The sequence below is a fragment of the Hippocampus bargibanti genome, linkage group LG04, assembly GCF_051943395.1.
Source record: "Hippocampus bargibanti isolate YZ-2025 linkage group LG04, ASM5194339v1, whole genome shotgun sequence".
Taxonomy (NCBI): domain Eukaryota; kingdom Metazoa; phylum Chordata; class Actinopteri; order Syngnathiformes; family Syngnathidae; genus Hippocampus; species Hippocampus bargibanti.
In genome coordinates, this window is record NC_142737.1 from 1,710,580 (window position 1) to 1,730,000 (window position 19,421).

The following is a 19,421-nucleotide window of genomic DNA, read 5'->3' on the forward strand; positions in this document are numbered from 1 at the left end:
CTACCAGGTCAATGTGGTAAGGAATACATTTTTTTTTATCTTAAAAGGAAATTCAATGTCAGCTCCCGGATGGTTACTTCCAGAACTCTCGCGTGAACAACATCGCGACGCCGCAGCCTTGCCGTCATATGAACGACGATTTACGACGGTTGAAAATAATGAACTCTAAAGTGTTAGTACGACCCACGCTGACAATAGATGAGTGTATTGTTACCAGGTCAATGTGACAAGAATTTTTTAAAATCTTATAAGGAAATTTATTGTCAGCTTCCGGACGGAACGATGTCGTGTTACCATGTTTCACCCGTACTTGATCTGGTTTCCGCCAAGATGGCGACTTGTACGCGCGCCGTCTGGAAAGGTCAGCTATCTTTTGTTTTTTCTTCATTTTTTATCGTCTAAATATTATCACTCGTGGTATAAGTTGATTGAATGAATTCTGGTCATACCGAATTGCAAAAAAAAGTCGGATAAATAAAAGACTAAGTACGAAAACCTTTTAAAATACACTACACCGGTGACATCTGCTGGTTAGCGAGATTCATAGCAGTGATTCGAAGAGATTTGATTGCATTGACTCTTTAGTTAATACTGAAACATTGTCTTTTTCTAATGTCAGTCTAACGATCGTCAGTGTCGTAAATTTTTCGTTTTAAACGTCCCTTAATGGCCGTTAGGTAGCCAGTGTGCAAATAAACCTTCCTGAGTCTTAGACCAAGCACCAAAATCTCATTTAAAGGACAACCCACGACTTCGGACAAGTTGTGTCCATAATTTGTAAAATCGCTTCAAATGACTTCTACTGAGCGTATTTTACAAAGATTCCACCGCATATAGCTATATTTTACGTTTTAAGACTCGCGTTGAATATTCATGAAGTCTTCTTTTCGAGTTGATGACGATGCCCTACGTGATGTCACGGAGGGAACACCCCTGACCGAGAAAGCGACACACAATGCATTTTGGGGTATTTTTTTCATCTGAAAACACTGTGTTGATGGCGAAATTTTCTACTTTCATTTCTTTAACAATTTTGCTGCTGTGAAATGTAAATTTCTCCCCTGCGAGACTAATAAAGGCAAATCCAATCCAATAAATAACGCGATGGTGAATTGTGTGTCACAGTCAATTGCGGTAACACGCATAAAGAAGTTGTAAGTTGACACAAATTCCCAGCGAACAAATCAGCCCATTTCTAACAGAGCTTTTGCGCCATCTTGTGCATTTTTCTGGCCGCTACATTGGAGTCCAGACGGCTCAAATTTATACGGAAGGACTTCTTTAATCGATTGCAAACATGTACGCTTTCCTCTTCAGAACTGTTTGACTCATATTCAGAACTGGATGAGTAACAAGAAAGCATATTCTCTGAATCTGAACTCTCTGAAGCCATCGTTTTGATTCTGGAGCAAGGCAGTTTGTGAAGGAGTATCCTGGTGTGACGTCACGAACAAGGGGGCGGGACTTTCTGAACCTGTACAGTTTTCAAGCTCATTTTGTGGCAGTTTTGGGACATTTGAAGTCATTTTTATTGCTGTTTTGCATTTGACTAAAAACGTTTTGGGTATTTTAGATGCTATAAAACGTTTTTCTGATGTCAGGAAACAAAAAAATGTTGTCAGTTGTCCTTTAAGGTCGTTTTTGCACCAATTACACACTCATTTTCCCCCTTTTAGTTGTTGCGGGATGTCAGCGGCAGCTCCGAAGCGGTGGCGTATCCCCCTTCCCTACTTTTCCTTCCAAAGATGTTCCCGTTAGATCTTTTGCGGCTATCAAGTGAGTCCTCGGGCTGCCATTTTGTCCACTTTTATTTACCCTGTTGTGAAAAATGAACCACAAACACTCAAGTCTTCAACCGTGCAGTTAAATTCATGTACAGTGAGACCTCAACATACGAACTTAATTGGTTCCCAGACAGAGTGTGTAAGGCGAAAAGTGTGTATCTCAAAAAAAAAATTCCCATAGGAAACCATTAAAATGGGAATAATCCGTTCCCGGGTTTCCATAAAATATACTTTTCAACTAAATAAGCCTTAAAACTACACACAATATACCTTATTCTATGTATAATAAATGTGCTATTGTATTGTAATGAAAGAAATACACTGCATTCTATCATAAAGTCACTTTATTTACATTTATGGCTTGATGGAATGGCGTTGGAGGTCGAAGGTCAAAGGGAATTGCTGTTTGGAAAGAGAGGACTGTAATTAAAGAAATAAACTGTGGTGTAAAATAAAGTTTTATTGACCTTTTTGATGGTCGTTGATGGCTTATGGAAGGAGAGTCACCTTCCATAAGGACTGTTGGTAACTTAACTTCTGGTGCTGTTCGGTCGTGTGCTTCCGCCGAAAATCACTCCGCCAGCCGTGGTGGGTGTGTATTATGAAAATAGTGCTTATTATAAGGTTTAATTTGGATAAATTTGACGTTTGTAAGTTGAGGTGTTTGTAAGTTGAGGTGTTTGTAAGTTGAGGTCTCACTGTATTTTGTTTTGTCTCAGGAGGTTAAAGAAAGGGAAGAAGGCGGAGGCAGATGCGCCAGAGACGAAGAAAGAAAAAAGGGTTGTGGATGACTCGGGGCGACACAAGCCCTTCGGCAAGACGGCGTGGGTGCCTGTGGATGACGTTTATATTCTGAGGCACTACCCCAGGACCATCTACAGCGCCGTCGACGCCGTAGAACTGCTCAAGAGCTTTCAGGCTTTGGATTTCACGCCGCATGACCAGCCCGTGTATGTAGACCTCCGACTGGACATGAAGCTGGAGAAGAAGGTGAGCGTGGCAGTAAAGTACGGTGATACCTCGGTTTACGAACCCCTTGGCTTACGAACTTTTCGCTTGACGAATGTTACATTTATGAACATTTTACCTTGGCATACAAACTATTTTTCGAGATACACACGAAGCTGCCACAATGTGTGATGTGTCGTTCGTTAACGAGCCTGTTCTCCTAAAAGAAAATGGCATCCGGCTTGTTTTGGTCCTCTATTCCCCGCCCCCAGTCGTCGGTTAAAGCCACGTGATTGGTCAAGAACGCAGCAGTGAGGGGAGGTGGGTGTTTACAGACAGAGAGAGAGTGAAGCCATTCTCCCAAAAAGAAAATGGCTGGCGACATTTTTTTGGTCCTCTATTCCCCACCCCTAGTTTTTGGTTAAAGCCACGTGATTGGTCAAGAATGCACCAGTGAGGTGAGGGGCAAACATTAAAGAGACAGGCAGACGACAGAGAGCGAGAGTGAGAAAATGGATAGAAAACAATGAAATGTGGACTCGTTTCAACTTTATTGATAGTTCAAAGGCTATCAATCAAGCGCCACAAATAATCCGCACAAGCCATCTTTACATTTTGAAGAGAACATACAAGGAAGGGAACCAGCTATTAATGAAGTTTCTAGTGTGTCTGTCAATATCACAACTTGTAAGATGTACAACTCAGAGCTCCTTGAGACACTTTATGCAAAAAGCTATTCGTTCCATCAAGCCATCAATGACCATCAAAAAGGTCAATAAAACGACCTTATTATAGAGTACAGTTCATTTCTTTAATTATAATACCATATCACATTTATTATACATAAAATAAGGTATAGTGTGTGTAGTTTTAAGGCTTATTTAGTTGAAAATTAGGTTTTATGGGGACATGGGAACGGATTATTCTCATTTTAATGGTTTCCTATTGGAAATTATTTTTTGGGATACACACTTTTTGCCTTAAACACTCTATCTGGGAACCAATTAAGTTCGTAAGCCAAGGTATCACTATATGGAAATTTCTGGTGACATTATTTTATTTGATGGTGTCTTTTTTTTCTCTCCACTCTCAGAAAACGATCGACCAGTTTGTGAGCATGTTGCATCTTCCGCATCCTTTTAAGACCGACGTGAACAAAGTTGTGGTTTTTACTGAGGTCAGCACTTTTTTTTCCCCTCTAGCATTTCCATAAAAGATAATTTCAAAAAGATATTTTGATGTATTTTCATCGCAGGATGCGAACCAAGCGAAGGTCGCTCAGGAGTGCGGAGCCGCGTTAGTCGGAGGCGCCGAGCTCATTCAGCAGGTGACATAAGAGACGTAAAATGCACGTTTTTTTTTTTTTTTGTGTGCAAAATCACTTTTTAGTCGCTTGTAAATAAAGATTTGGCAACTCTGTTTACAAAAGAAAGTCAAACTTTTGTCAGCTGACCACACAGTCAAAGCAATGCTGCTTAAACTAGCTAGCTAGCTAGCTATTAGCTATCTAGCTATTAGCGATCTGTTATATACACTATATACCTAGCTAGCTATCTCGATAGCTAGCTATTACCTAGCTAGCTTTCTTTCTATTTGAGTTCTTTCCGGGCTGAGTGAATGCTGGCGCGTGTGGCTGCCGCTACTCACCCACAGAAAAACATATCCTGTGATTGTAAAGTGACCTTGAGAGTTTTGAAAGCCGCTTAGAAATGAAATGCATTATTATTATTATTATTATTATTATTATTACAGATAAATACATAGATATACATAACATATCTAGCCAGCTAGCGCTACAAAAGCTAGCTAAAAAGATCTTTAGGCAGCCATATTGTCTAGCTGGCTAGCTATGATGATGATGATGATTATTATTATTATTATTATTATTATTATTATTATTATTATTATTATTATTATTATAAGTGCCCCCACTCTTTCCCCCCTCAGATATTAGACGACGAGGTCGAGGCTGACTTTTACATCGCTGTGCCAGAAATGCTGCAGAAACTCACACCGCTGAAAAACAAACTCCGGAGGAAATTTCCAAAGGGCAACAGAGGTGCGCCCTACTCAAGCTTCTTGAAGATATTGAAACACACACAAGCACACAAACAAACAAACACACAAAAACAACCACACACAAACACACACAGACATTAACTTTGTGTGTGTTTGTGTGTGTGTTTGTGTGTGTGTGTATTTGCTTGTGTGTGGGGTTTGTTTGTGTGTGTGTTTGTTTGTGTGCTTGTGTGTTTGTTTGTGCGTGTTTGTGTGTGTGTGATTGTGTGTGTGTGTGTGTGTATTTGTTTGTTTGTGTGTGTGTGTGTGTATTTGTTTGTGTGCTTGTGTTTGTGTGTTTGTTCGTTTGTTTGTTTGCGTGTGTGTTTTTTGTGTGTGTGTGTGTGTGTGTGTTTGCGTGCGCGCGTGTGTTTATATGTGTGCGTGTTTGTGTGTGTGTGTTCGTGTTTGTGTGTGCGTTTGCGTGTGTTTGTTTGTGTGTTCGCGTGTGTTTGTGTGTGTGTCTGTTTGTGTGTGTTTGTTTACTTGTGTGTTTGTTTGTGTGTGTTTTTTTGTGTGTGTTTGTGTGTATTTGCTTGTGTGTGTGTTTGTTTGTGTGCTTGTGTGTTTGTTTGTGCGTGTTTGTGTGTTTGTTTGTGTGTGTGTGTTTGTGTGTGTGTATTTGTGTGATTGTGTGTGTGTGTGTGTGTGTGTATTTGTTTGTTTGTGTTTGTGTGCTTGTGTTTTTGTGTTTGTGTGTTTGTTTGTTTGCGTGTGTGTGTGAGTTTGCGTGTGCGCGTGTGTTTATATGTGTGCGTGTTTGTGTGTGTTTGTGTTCGTGTGTGCGTTTGTGTGTGTGTTTGCGTGTTTGTGTGTTCGCGTGTGTTTGTGTGTGTGTCTGTTTGTGTGTGTTTGTTGGTGTGCGTGTGTTTATTTGTGTGTTTGTGTGTGCGTGTGTGTGTTTGTGTTTGTGTGTGCGTGCGTGTGTGTGTGTGTGTGTTTTTTCCCCTTTTCAGGCTCAGTCGGCATCAACATCCCCAAAATGGTGTCGCTGTTCCGCACGGGTGTGGAGTACGGCGTGGAGAGCGAATGCTACGTCCGGACGCAGGTGGCCACGGTAAGGTCGCCGTTGCCACGCCCACAAAGCTGTAGTGGGCGGAGCTTCACGCCCACTTCTCCCACTTTCCCTCACAGTTGGATTTTCCCACTCAACAAATCCTGGACAACCTCCAAGTCATCCTGAGCGACGTGCGCTCGCATCGGCCCGCCGACATGGGTAAGCGCAACACGTTTGGCCCCATCGTCAATATTAATTGATTCATGGTAAATATATTGATTAAAAGGTGGTCAAATAAATGCAAATTGTGTCATGTGTCATTTTCAGGGCCTTTGATCGAGCGCGCCATCTTGGTCAGTCTTACCAGCGAAGCTCTGTGGTTCCACAGCGACAGTCTTCCGCCGCCAACACAACCAAACACAATAAATTTTTGAAAAGCCCTCCAAGTCTACATTTTGGGCTCATTGTTATTTTTATTTTGAAGAATAATCATGATAATACATTTCATAGATAGTTAGCGACCTCACTAGCTAGATAGATATATAGTGACCTAGCTAGGTCGATAGCTAGCTAGATAGATGGATGGATGGATAGCGACCTAGCTAGAGAGATAGATAGCGACCTAGCTAGACAGATGGATAGCGACCTAGCTAGACAGATGGATAGCGACCTAGATAGATAGATGGATAGCGACCTAGCTAGATGGATGGATAGGCGACTTAGCTAGATGGATGGATAGCGACCTAGCTAGAGAGATGGATAGCGACCAAGCTAGACAGATGGATAGCGACCTAGCTAGATAGATGGATAGCGACCTAGCTAGATAGATGGACAGCGACCTAGATAGCTCGAGAGATAGACAGCGACCTAGATAGCTAGCTAGAGAGATAGCTAGTGACCTAGCGAGATAGATAGCTACCTTGATGCCAATTGCAATGTTGCCAATTGCAATGTTACAATTTTACAGGGTAAGCATGTTAGATCACACATTTATTGCAAATAGATGGCTAGCTAGCTAGCTAGCGAATAGGTAGCAAGTAGCCAGCTAGCTAGTTAGATAACAAGTAGATAGATAGCAAGGTATCCAGCTAGCCAGTTAGACAGCAAATAGATAGCTAGCCAGGTAGCCGGTTACATAGCCAGCTAGGCAAATGTTGGGACAGATTAAATGATAACGATGCTAAAATTTACTGTTTATACATGCTGGCAATTTGTCGCCTTGCTGCAGATGAGCAAGACGCCGGTAATAAGCTTGATTATGCCAGATGTTTTTATTTTATCGTAAAATGCTGTTCATTTGAACACTTTAGTCCAATTTTATATTTTTATTGTGACTTCAAACAGTTGGGGAGCCTCAAATTAATTACTTTAGTGTCATTTTTCATATGGCCACTAGATGGCAGAATTGATCGACAATGTGGTCACTTGTTGCTGTAAATGTAAACTGAAACTTCTTTTTTTTTAATGATAATATACTTGAAAATTCAGTGAGAACGCCATAATTATTTTATTAAATATTTAACGTTTGCTTTTTAACAACAAATTCGACAGTGTTTACTTTTTTTTATTGACAAGATGGCGCCGCGAATGGCAGCCTCGGTCACACGCTCCCTCGTACACTAATTTATATTTTGTCGGCCCGTTAACCCTCATGTTAAGTTCCGGGTCAATTCGACCCATTTCCGTTTTTGAATTGATTCTTTTCCCTTTCTTCAAAATAGTTCTAAAATATCCCAAAATGTGACCAAAAAAAGTGGTATGTCGTCTCTCTATTGTAAGTTTGTCTATAACATCTCAGAAACACAAAACAGTGTTTTGACTGTTTTGTGTGGATTTTTACATATTTATTTATGTATACATTTATGGTTTTTGTTTGTTTACACTCCAGCTTTATTTATTTCTTCATTTATTTATTATGCATTTATTTATGGATTTAATGTTGTTTTTGTTGTTTTTACCCTGCATTTTTATGTTATTCATCTGTTTATTTATGTATGTGTTTATTTGTTTATTTATTAATTTATTTATTTGCTGTCTTATTCATTTGTTTATTTCTCGATTTATTGTTTCTTTTGTTTACACTTCAGCTTTATTTATTTATCTATTTATTCATTTATTTATCTGTTTATTTATTATGCATTTATTTATGGATTTAATGTTGTTTTTGTTTGTTTACGCTCCAGATTTATTTATTTATTTATCTCTTTATTTATTCTGCATTTATTTATGGATTTAATGTTGTTTTTGTTGTTTTACCCTCCAGTTATATGTTATTTATTTATGTATGCTGTTTATTTATGTATGTTTATTTATCTATTTGTTTACTTATTAGGCGGTTTATTTATTTAATTATTTCCCGGTTTATTTATTCATTTACTGGCTTATTCATTTGTTTATTTTGATATTTATTGTGTTTTTTTTTGTTTACACTTCTGCTTTATTTATTTATTTATTTATTTATCTGTTTATTTATTATGCATTTATTTATGGATTTATTGTTGTTTTTGTTGTTTTTACCCTCCAATTTTACGTTATTTATTCATCTGTTTATTTATGTATGTTTTTATTTATCTATTTGTTTATTTATGAGGTGGTTTATTTATGTAATTATTTACCGGTTTATTTAATCATTTACTGGCTGATTCATTTATGTTTATCTCCCGATTTATTGTTTTTGTTTGTTTACACTCCAGATTTATTTATTTATGTATTTATTCATTTATTTATCTGTTTATGTATTGATTTAATGTTTTTGTTGTTTTACTCTCCAGTTTTATGTTATTTATTTATTTATCTGTTTATTTATGTATGTGTTTATTTATCCATTTGTTTATTTATTCGGCGGTTCATTTATTTAATTTACCAGTTTATTTATTCATTTACTGGCTTATTCATTTGTTATTCATTTCTCGATTTATTGTTTCTTTTGTTTACATTTCAGCTTTATTTATTTATCTATTATGCATTTATTTATGGATTTATTGTTGTTTTTGTTGTTTTTACCCTCCAATTTTATGTTATTTATTCATCTGTTTATTTATGCATGTTTTTATTTATCTATTTGTTTATTTATGAGGTGGTTTATTTATGTAATTATTTACCGGTTTATTTAATCATTTACTGGCTGATTCATTTATGTTTATCTCCCGATTTGTTATTTTTGTTTGTTTACACTCCAGCTTTATTTATTTATGTATTTATTTATCTGTTTATTTATTGATTTAATGTTTTTGTTGTTTTACCCTCCAGTTTTATGTTATTTATTTATTTATCTGTTTATGTATGTGTTTATTTATCCATTTGTTTATTTATTAGGCGGTTTATTTATTTAATTATTTACCAGTTTATTTATTTATTTATTTATTTATTGGCTTATTCATTTTTTCTCGATGTAGTTTTTCTTGGTTTACATTGCAGCTTTATTTCTTTATTTATTTGTTTGTTTATTTATTTATTTAGTTGTGGGGGGGGGGGATCCACCGCAATTAGAGCGTGCAAACGTCATGACGTGGTTCAGAAGGTGCAACTAATGAGTTGCTCGTTGACGACTCGCCTTCTCCCGAGGCTACAACAGCTGACGATAAAAGTGGGGGGGGGGGTCGTGGTGGTAGGACCTGCATGTTTGCAGGACGGTGCAGCCTTCTCGTCATGTGCGTGAGCTTCACATTTTTCTCCCCCCTTGCAGGTCGCGTAAGGCAGGGGCGGAGCTTTCAGCCCTCTCCCCCCCCCCTCATCTTTCACCGCTTGTAGGCTTCCCCCCCCCCCCACCCGAACCTCGCCAGTTTTCCTGGCCGGAGCGCGGACGCTGCGCTCGGGGGGTCGAAAGCACTACCAGGGGACTTTTTATTAAATATAATATAATATAATTGACCCCCCCCCCCCCCCCCCCCAGGACTTCGCGCGAGCTAGTTCCGGATGCCTTCGGAGCATTTCGCCAGCGAGACGACAACCGGAACCGAAGCGTTTGGATTAAGAAGCAACCGACTCGGCGGCGACCATGGCGGCTCCCCGGATGGTGCTGGGCGCCCTGGCCGCAGCCCTGCTCGCCCCCCGGGGGACACACGGTGGGTATTCCGCTCCGCTGTTCACCAAGTTGAGCCCAAACACCCCACCACGCGTGGGGAGACTTTTCCGACATTTTGGTGCACCCCGAAGTGAGGGTGGGGAGGGTGTTACTCGCTAACTTTACACCTGCTTACTTTTGATGAGACCAAAAGTGGCTTGCCGGTGTTTATTTTTGGTGCTTGAATGCAGTTTTGTAAAAAAAACAAACAAGTGAGAAATGTTCTATCTTTCTTCACTTTCGTTGCGAATTTGGATTCGAACAAAAACAGCCGAGCAAAGTTGGTGAAACAAAAACGTCACCAAACGTCAGTAAATGTTGAACATTGTCGAGAAAATATCCACTCACAAAAAAAAAACCAACAGTAAAAAGTTGGCAAGTGTATAAAACAAGTGCAAAATGCCCAAAAAGGAGAATGTATTTTTATTTTCCAGCTTGTTGTGTTCATGAACCAGGAAAAAAAATCGAAATTGCATTAATTTAGTGTTCCCTGCATTAAAAAAAGGAAAACTTTGATTCAGATCAGTATACACAGGGCGGGTATACCTTGACAACCAAAAATAAATGAATGAATAGATGAATGAATGAAAAAATTGGATTCGAACAAAAACAGCCGAGCAAAGTTGCTGAAACAAAAATGTCACATGGGAAAGTAAATGTTGAAAATCGTCGAGAAAATATACACACAAAAAACCAACAGTAAAAAAAAATGTATATGCAAGTGTATAAAAACAAGTTCAAAATACTCAAAAATGAGAATTTATTTTTATTTTCCAGGTGTGTTGCATTCATGAACAAGGAAAAAAATTCGAAATTGCATTAATTTAGTGTTCCCTGCATTAAAAAAAGGAAAACTTTGATTCAGATCAGTATACATATGGCTGGTATACCTTGACAACCAAAACTAAATGAATGAATAAATGGATGAATGAATGAATGAATGAAAAATTTGGATTCTACCAAAAACAGCCGAGCAAAGCTGGTGAAACAAAAACGTCACATGGGAAAGTAAATGTTGAAAATCGTAGAATATATATATATATATATATATATATATATATATATATATATATATATATATATATATAGCAAGTGGATAAAAACAAGTGCAAAATGCCAAAAATGAGAATTCATTTTTATTTTCCCGCGTGTTGCGTTCAGGAACTGGGAAAAAAATCAAAGTTGCAAAAACTGAATGTTCCTGACATAAAACAATCTGGAAAACTTGGATTCAGATCAGTATTCATATGCAGGTATACCTTCACAACCCAAAATAAATAAATGAATAAATACATAAATGAATGCATGAAAAACAGCTGACTTGAGTGAAAACTCAGTGAAAAAGAATCAACTTTATTGTCATGAGTTTCAGACACTGATACTTTGCAACAATGTTTTTTTTTTTTGCGATTAGTCGTCTTATTGTATTTCAAGTTATGAAAAATATGGCAGGCAACTTTTCAAAGTTGTCTGCCCTGGTGTCTGCTCGCTTTTTCTCATGAGTTTCAGACACTGCTTTAGACTCTCTATTTTCATCAGAAAAAAAGTTATTTCCTAATTGATATGGGTCTGGAGTTATCTGAGCTTGAAATTGGGGCGGATGCAGATGGGATACTAGCGAGCCACCACGCTATGATGTGCCCATGTGTGGCAAATTTGACCTGTGTGATAATCCCAAACCATCATACACATAATCCCCGTGCTTGGAAACATGACCCAGATGTGCACTGATGCTAATGTCCCCTCTTCTTCTTTTTCTTGTGCGTGTGTGTGTGTGTGTGTGTGTGTGTGTAGGTGTGTGCGTCTTCGAGGGAGTCGTCCACGCGGTAGGTCCATCGTCTTCTTTCTTATTTTCTCACCGTGTCAATCGAGATTGCGACGGGAATAAATTGCGATGATTTGACCGAAAAAGGCCGATGGATTACTTGCTCATTAATTATTCATGAGGGGGGTTGGTCTCAATGAAAGATCAGGAAGTTGGGAAGTGTAGCAGGTGAGCTCATTGGACGAGTGTCATTTATCATGCATGCGATTCTCTCTCTCTCACACACACACACACACACACACACACACACACACACACACACACACACACACACACACACACACACACACACACACACACACACACACACACACACACACACACACACACACACACACACACACACACACACACGCGCGCGCGCGCACACACACGGAGTGCATGGTCACCGCAGGCTAACTTGCTGTTCGACAGAATGAGCCGCTCTGATTGGTCAGTAACCAGGAAGTGCATTGTAAAATGGCTCCCTTCAACTTTACGTGACATCAGGAAGTAGTTTTCACGTCCATAGACAAAACCGTATTGAGATTTTATCCGGTCAAAGGTGAACTCAAGACCTGGATGGCTAAAGTAGAAGCTAACGTTTCTCAAAAATCACTGAAATAGTGCGTCGTGAATTCGTCACGTTTCGGCAAAATGGCTGTCATGCACTTGTTGACTCTGGAGTCAGGCAATCCTCCACCAAGCGTCTCCAGTTGCGCCTTAATAACCCTGCTCGCTCTTTAACTGCTACTCGTAAGAGGGAGCATATCATTCAGACTCTGGCATCCGTCCTGATACATTTGAGAACTCTTTTGCCTGGTGTTGTGTTTGATTCTGAATGCAATACAACACAATACGGTCTTTATTGAAATAATCGTTTTCAAAATGGTGTGTCAGGGTATGACTGATTTTTGAACAGGTGTCTGATTTGACGCTTTTTGCCACTAGTGAGCAAAAATTGCGCTTCTCTTCTTTGTTAAGTCTTCATTGTTCGCAAACGGTGCGTGATTTTGAGAACCTACCTTCAGGTTTGTTTGTTGCTTACCGGATCACAACTGCCATTTATTTTTTGAAGACATATCATAGTCCAAATATTTGTTTGTGGTCGCGCGTCAAAAAGCTAATGTGTGTCACCGTTGTTGTTATTTCAAAGTAGCTATGGATGTAAAATCAGTTCCAGTTTTTCCCGTCACCTTAACCGCAGGTAAACTTTCAGGTGTGATTGTTGCAACGAGATGTCTCTAGATTTTCAACCGATATCCAAGTTACGAATCTTCCGGTAACCGGTTGCTAATCGTCAAATAAGAGTCGTTTTCTTTTAAAATGGCTCTCAATGCTAGATCAGTACTTATGCTTTGTCAACCGCACTGCAGGCTAAAAAAAGTAGCTATAAATGTAGGATCAGTTCCTGTTACCTTAACCTCAGGTAAACTTTTTGGCGTGATGGTTGCACCGAGATTTCTCTAGATTTTCAACCCATATCCAAGTTACGAATCTTCCGGTAACCGGTTGCTAATTCTCAAATAAGAGCCGTTTTCTTTTAAAATGGCTCTCAATGCTAGATCAGTACTTGTGCTTTGTCAACCGCACTGCAGGCTAAAAAAAGTAGCTATAAATGTAGGATCAGTTCCTGTTACCTTAACCTCAGGTAAACCTTTTGGCGTGATGGTTGCACCGAGATTTCTCTAGATTTTCAACCCATATCTAAGTTACGAATCTTCCGGTAACCGGTTGCTAATCGTCAAATAAGAGTCGTTTTCTTTTAAAATGGCTCTCAATGCTAGATCAGTACTTATGCTTTGTCAACCGCACTGCAGGCTAAAAAAAAGTAGCTATAAATGTAGGATCAGTTCCTGTTACCTTAACCTCAGGTAAACTTTTTGGCGTGATGGTTGCACCGAGATTTCTCTAGATTTTCAACCCATATCCAAGTTACGAATCTTTCGGTAACCGGTTGTTAATCGTCAAAGAAGAGCCGTTTTCGTTCAAAACGGCTCTCAACGCTTGATCAGTACTTGCGCCCTGTGAACCGCACTGCAGGCTAAAAAAAGCGATAAATGTAAAATCAGTTCCTGTTTCTAATGTTACCTTAACCTCAGGTAAACTTTTTGGCGTGATGGTTGCACCGCGATTTCTCTAGATTTTCAACCCATATCCAAGTTACGAATCTTCCGGTAACCGGTTGCTAATCGTCAAATAAGAGTCGTTTTCTTTCAAAATGGCTCTCAATGCTAGATCAGTACTTGCGTCTTGTCACCAGCACTGCAGGCTAACGTTGGTGACTGGGTTCCACATGCCGGACGGGAAAAGACTCCCATTTACGACGATTTAGAAATAGAAACATGGAGATGATTTTGCGAGCTAGCCGTGGAATGGAATCCGAGTTGTTTTTGTCCTTCAAATTGTTTCTTGACTGCTTGAAACGTTGACCAGATGTCGCTATCTGTCAATCTTTGGCGTTTGACATGTTGATGGGTCCTCATTTTTCAAGGGGGGGTGCTTGTAACTTTGGGAACTGCAGTGAAATGTTCCCTTGGTACGCAACCGCCACTTGTGTCTCGTTGAACAGAGTCTGGAACGAGACCCCCCCCCCCTCGCCCTCCCCCGGCAATGCCGTGTAATTAACGGTGGAAGTGGTGCAACATGACATACCCTCCGACCGGATGCTTCCTGATGAAGGGGATCATTCGTCGCGGCCGACATGTTCAGTCAATGTTTTTAGGAGAAGGTGGGGTGGGGGGGGGATAGTAGTGAAGAGATGCATGCGACGTCCCAGCATGTCCCGACATGGTCCAAAGGGCCATTGGAGAGTTCAAAAGGAAGAAGCCATTTCTACCAAACAACCCTCCCCCCCCAACCCACACCGCCGCCCCTTTGGGCGGTCTTATTAGTGGGGACAGGAAACAAAAAAATATTTGGAGATGAAAGTAGGAGAATATTACAGGTTGTTTTGGGCGGGGGGCATTTTGAAAGGCACAAAAGCAGATGTTGCGAGCAACTCAGGGACTTTGCATTCAGATGGACTTGCTGACATTTGCGCAAAATGTCAGCTACTTCCTGATGAATGCCAATGGAAATCGGGACCAGTTTTCAGAAGTTCCAAAATAACATAATAAAACACTCAAAACAAAGCTAGATAGTTTGCGGCGTTATTAACTCATTCACTGCCGGACTATGTGCTATAATGTGCCCACTCCAGTGCCAGGGTTTTTGTCATTGTCACTCGAATTCCAGGTCCTACGGAATATTGAGTTTTAGGACTACATCAACATTCAATACACTGTTAGAAACCTTAGTCTCTCTACTTTCATCAGAAAAAAAAAGTTAATTCCTAAATTTGTTTATTGCTATCGAGCTAGCTATTTGCTGGCTATTAGCTATTTAACTAGCTAACTGGCTATCTAGCTATTTATCTATTATCTATCTATTAGCTAGCTATTTGTTTATTTCTATCTAGCTAGCTATCTATTTGTTGTCTATTAGCTATTTAACTAGCTGGCTATCTAGTTAGCTAGCTATCTAACTATCTATTAACTAGCTATTAGCTAGCTAACTAGCTAGCTTTCTATCTATATGAGTTATTCCGGATTGAGTGAACGCTGGCGTGTGTGGCTGCCGCTGCTCACCTACAGAAAAAACAATTGTTCTTATCCTGTGACTGTAAAGTGACCTTGAGAGTTTTGAAAGGCGCTTATAAATGAAATGTATTTTTATTATTATTGGATTGGATTGGATTGGATTGGATTTGCCTTTAATAGTCTCGCAGTGGAGAAATTTACATTTCACAGCAGCAAAGTTATGAAAGAAATGAAAGTAGAAAAGCAAAACACAGGAGCTGCTGGAAAGGCAGCCACTCTCGCGGCGCCGTCTTGAAGTCAAAAGAACAAAAAAAAAAACTAAATAACAAATAACATGACAACACAAAGACACAGAGAGACATTCATTCTTAAGCACTTTCTGTACCCTCTTTGTTACATAAAGCAGTTCCAGATGAAAGAGGAGAGGATCAAAGCGTCTCTTCACCAGTGGATCAGGGACATCATGGCAGAATGTGCACGTCGATTACAAGCTAAATGTTATTAATGTTAATGTGTATTATTATTATTATTATTATTATTATTATTAGCTACTCAAATAAATAGAAAGCTACCGAGCTAGCTAATAGACAGTTAATAGCTAGCCAGCTGGCTGGCCATATGGCTAATAGATAGATAGCTAGCTAGCTTTTTATCTATTTGCGATATTCCGGGTTGAGTGAACGATGGCGCGTGTGGCTGCCGCTGCTCACCCACAGAAAAACTTAATGCAGTGACTGTAAAGTGACCTTAGGAGTTTTGAAAGACGCTTATAAATTAAATATATTATTATTATTTATCAGCACCCAAGTATGAAAAAAACAAAACCCAAACAAATTGGGGAATGGCGCTCGACGTCATATTTTCAATTCCCCCAAAAATTCATGAATGGCAGTGAATGAGTTAAGAGGAGGAGTTTGTTTTCGATAGGCACTTTTGGTAGTACCAAGTCTGTGAACTAAGTTGTGCTGAATTGCGGCGAAACGGTGACGAACTAGGTCACGCGATGCTAACGTTTGATCACGGCGGCCTTTGGAACCCCTGGAAACGTTGCGTGATGCGCGTGTATCGTACAATGAGAAGCTGACGACGCTAATAGCGATCTTTCAAACAACTGCCCAAAAAATGACGTCTGGTCCAACGTCAGGCCCGTCGATGGCATCCGCACTCGACACCCAATTGCGCCCGGCACTCCGTTTGAATGCCATAACGGGAGCGGCGACCTGTCGTGCCAGAAATTCCCGTCTGGACGGCTGGCCGTTATATTTGGACGTCGCTGCTAAAGCCGCTAAAGCTGCAGCGCGTGAAGGACGTCTGTCAGTATGCGTGTTGAGCGTTTAAAAACATACGACCCGTCTAGGCGGCGGTGGCGGCTACGTGCCATCAAAGGCGGCTGATTGATGGGAATGTAACAATTTCCTGTTTTATCATCGAATCGATACAAAAATGTTAGCAAAAGAGACATGAACCGTCATCAACAAACGAGGCGTTAAAACACGAAAAACGGAACGATACATGACGTCAAGTCACGTCACATTCAGATATGCGACGTTGTCACGTTACGCTACGCCTCTTTAGTCGCAAGGGGCGGCGCTACTGTTCGCTAAAATTCGTGTTCATTTCCATTCCACTATCCGATGTCACAAACTGTTTTGTTACGCTACGTAACGTTCAGAAACGTTCCGAAAAAAGTCAACGCGCTATTGTGACGTTCCGTTACATGTGTTTCTTCACAATGCTACCGTTAGCTAAAATTCGCTTTCATTTCGATTCCGCTATGCGACGTCACGTTCCGTTACGAACAACAAAAATGTTCCGTTCCGCTACGTAACATTCAGTAACGTTCCGTAAAAAGTCGACGCGCTAGCCGATGGCGCGTTGTGGCGCCGTATGGTTATGTGTGTTGCACATTTCATCAAAATGCTACTGTTAGCTCAAATTCGCTTTCATTTCGATTCTGCTATGCGACGTCACGTTCCGTTACGGACAACAAAAATGTTCCGTTCCGCTACGTAACATTCAGTAACGTTCCGTAAAAAGTCGACGCGGTAGCCGATGGCGCTTTGTGGCGGCGTATTGTGACGTTCCGTTACATGTGTTTGTTCACAATGCTACCGTTAGCTAAAATTCACTTTCATTTCGATTCCACTATGCGACGTCATGTTCCGTTACGGACAACAAAACTGTTCCGTTCCGTAACATTCAGTAACGTTCCGTAAAAAGTCGACGCGCTACCCGATGGCGCGTTGTGGCGCCGTATGGTTATGTGCGTTGCACGTTTCATCAAAATGCTACTGTTAGCTAAAATTCGCTTTCATTTCGATTCCACTATGCGACGTCACGTTCCGTTACGAACAACTAAAATGTGCCGTTCCGCTACGTAACATTCAGTAACTTTCCGTAAAAAGTCGACGCGCTAGCCGATGGCGCGTTGTGGCGCCGTATGGTGATGTGTGTTGCACGTTTCATCAAAATGCTACTGTTAGCTCAAATTCGCTTTCATTTCGATTCCGCTATGCGACGTCACGTTCCGTTACAGACAACAAAAATGTTCCGTTCCGCTACGTAACATTCAGTAACGTTCTGTAAAAAGTCGACGCGCTACCCGATGGCGCTTTGTGGCGGCGTATTGTGACGTTCCGTTACATGTGTTTGTTCACAATGCTACCGTTAGCTAAAATTCACTTTCATTTCGATTCCGCTATGCGACGTCACGTTCCGTTACGGACAACAAAAATGTTCCGTTCCGCTACGTAACATTCAGTAACGTTCCGTAAAAAGTCGACGCGCTAGCCGATGGCGCGTTGTGGCGCCGTATGGTGATGTTCCGTTATGTGTGTTGCACGTTTCATCAAAATGCTACTGTTAGCTCAAATTCGCTTTCATTTCGATTCCGCTATGCGACGTCACGTTCCGTTACGGACAACAAAAATGTTCCGTTCCGCTACGTAACATTCAGTAACTTTCCGTAAAAAGTCGACGCGCTAGCCAATGGCGCGTTGTGGCGCCGTATGGTTATGTGCGTTGCACGTTTCATCAAAATGCCACTGTTAGCTCAAATTCGCTTTCATTTCGATTCCGCTATGCGACGTCACGTTCCGTTACGAACAACTAAAATGTTCCGTTCCGCTACGTAACATTCAGTAACGTTCCGAAAAAAGTCAACGCGCTAGCCGATGGCGCTTTGTGGCGGCGTATTGTGACGTTCCGTTACATGTGTTTGTTCACAATGCTACCGTTAGCTAAAATTCGCTTTCATTTCGATTCCGCTATGCGACGTCACGTTCCGTTACGGACAACAAAAATGTTCCGTTCCGCTACGTAACATTCAGTAACTTTCCGTAAAAAGTTGACGCGCTACCTGATGGCGCGTTGTGGCGCCGTATGGTTATGTGTGTTGCACGTTTCATCAAAATGCTACTGTTAGCTAAAATTCGCTTTCATTTCGATTCCGCTATGCGACGTCATGTTCCGTTACGGACAACAAAAATGTTCCGCTACACTACGTAACATTCAGTAACGTTCTGTAAAAAGTCGACGCGCTAGCCGATGGCGCGTTGTGGCGCCGTATGGTTATGTGTGTTGCACGTTTCATCAAAATGCTACTGTTAGCTCAAATTCGCTTTCATTTCGATTCCACTATGCGACGTCACGTTCCGTTACGGACAACTAAAATGTTCCGTTCCGCTACGTAACATTCAGTAACGTTCCGTAAAAAGTCTCTTTTACATCAGTGCGACTGAGTTATGTCGCGCGAAGTTAGCATGCTACGTTACTTGTGATAGATTTCACTATGTGATTTTTGTAGCTTGGCTGTGTTTTGTTACCTTTATGTTGCTTTGTGTTATTTTTAACTCTTTCTTTTTAAATAATCATTAAAAAAAACCCATAATGAAAGCCGTAAAGAACTTTTGAAGAATTCCCCTCATAAAATGTTGTAACCATGGAAACGGGAAGCGAAGATCCCACGAAAGATGCAAATGGAGGTTTTTATTTTCTCCAATGGAAAATGGTGACATCCTTTTCGTTGCCTTTTCGTAAATCGTAAACAGAAAAATCAAGAGTCCGAAATTCTTGACGAGTTGACGCGGGGTCGAAGTGACTTTGCCGTCGAGTCATTTTGTAAAAAAAATTATTAATTTTTTTTGCGCACCCGCATCTCGTCTATGGCCAGCGTGCAACATTTACA

General features: G+C 40.5%; 2 protein-coding genes across 2 annotated transcripts in view; both read left to right on the forward strand.

The window, feature by feature from the left end:
- Positions 1–246: 246 nt before the first annotated feature.
- Positions 247–6,227, forward strand: mrpl1 (mitochondrial ribosomal protein L1). The gene is made up of 9 exons (XM_088995428.1): positions 247–361; positions 1,677–1,776; positions 2,504–2,774; positions 3,826–3,909; positions 3,988–4,059; positions 4,680–4,791; positions 5,747–5,847; positions 5,925–6,006; positions 6,115–6,227. Exons 1-9 carry the CDS (start codon positions 283–285, stop codon positions 6,219–6,221), a joined length of 1,008 nt encoding a protein of 335 aa, XP_088851554.1. The 5' UTR covers positions 247–282; the 3' UTR covers positions 6,222–6,227.
- A 3,452-nt stretch (positions 6,228–9,679) lies between these two features.
- The window catches only part of fras1 (Fraser extracellular matrix complex subunit 1), a 127,928-nt gene continuing 118,186 nt past the window's right edge, over positions 9,680–19,421 (forward strand). Inside the window, exons 1-2 of the mRNA XM_088993478.1 lie at positions 9,680–9,851; positions 11,645–11,676. Of these exons, the coding sequence (XP_088849604.1) occupies positions 9,785–9,851; positions 11,645–11,676 (99 nt within the window). The 5' untranslated portion in view covers positions 9,680–9,784. The remainder of the gene's footprint in view (positions 9,852–11,644; positions 11,677–19,421) is intronic.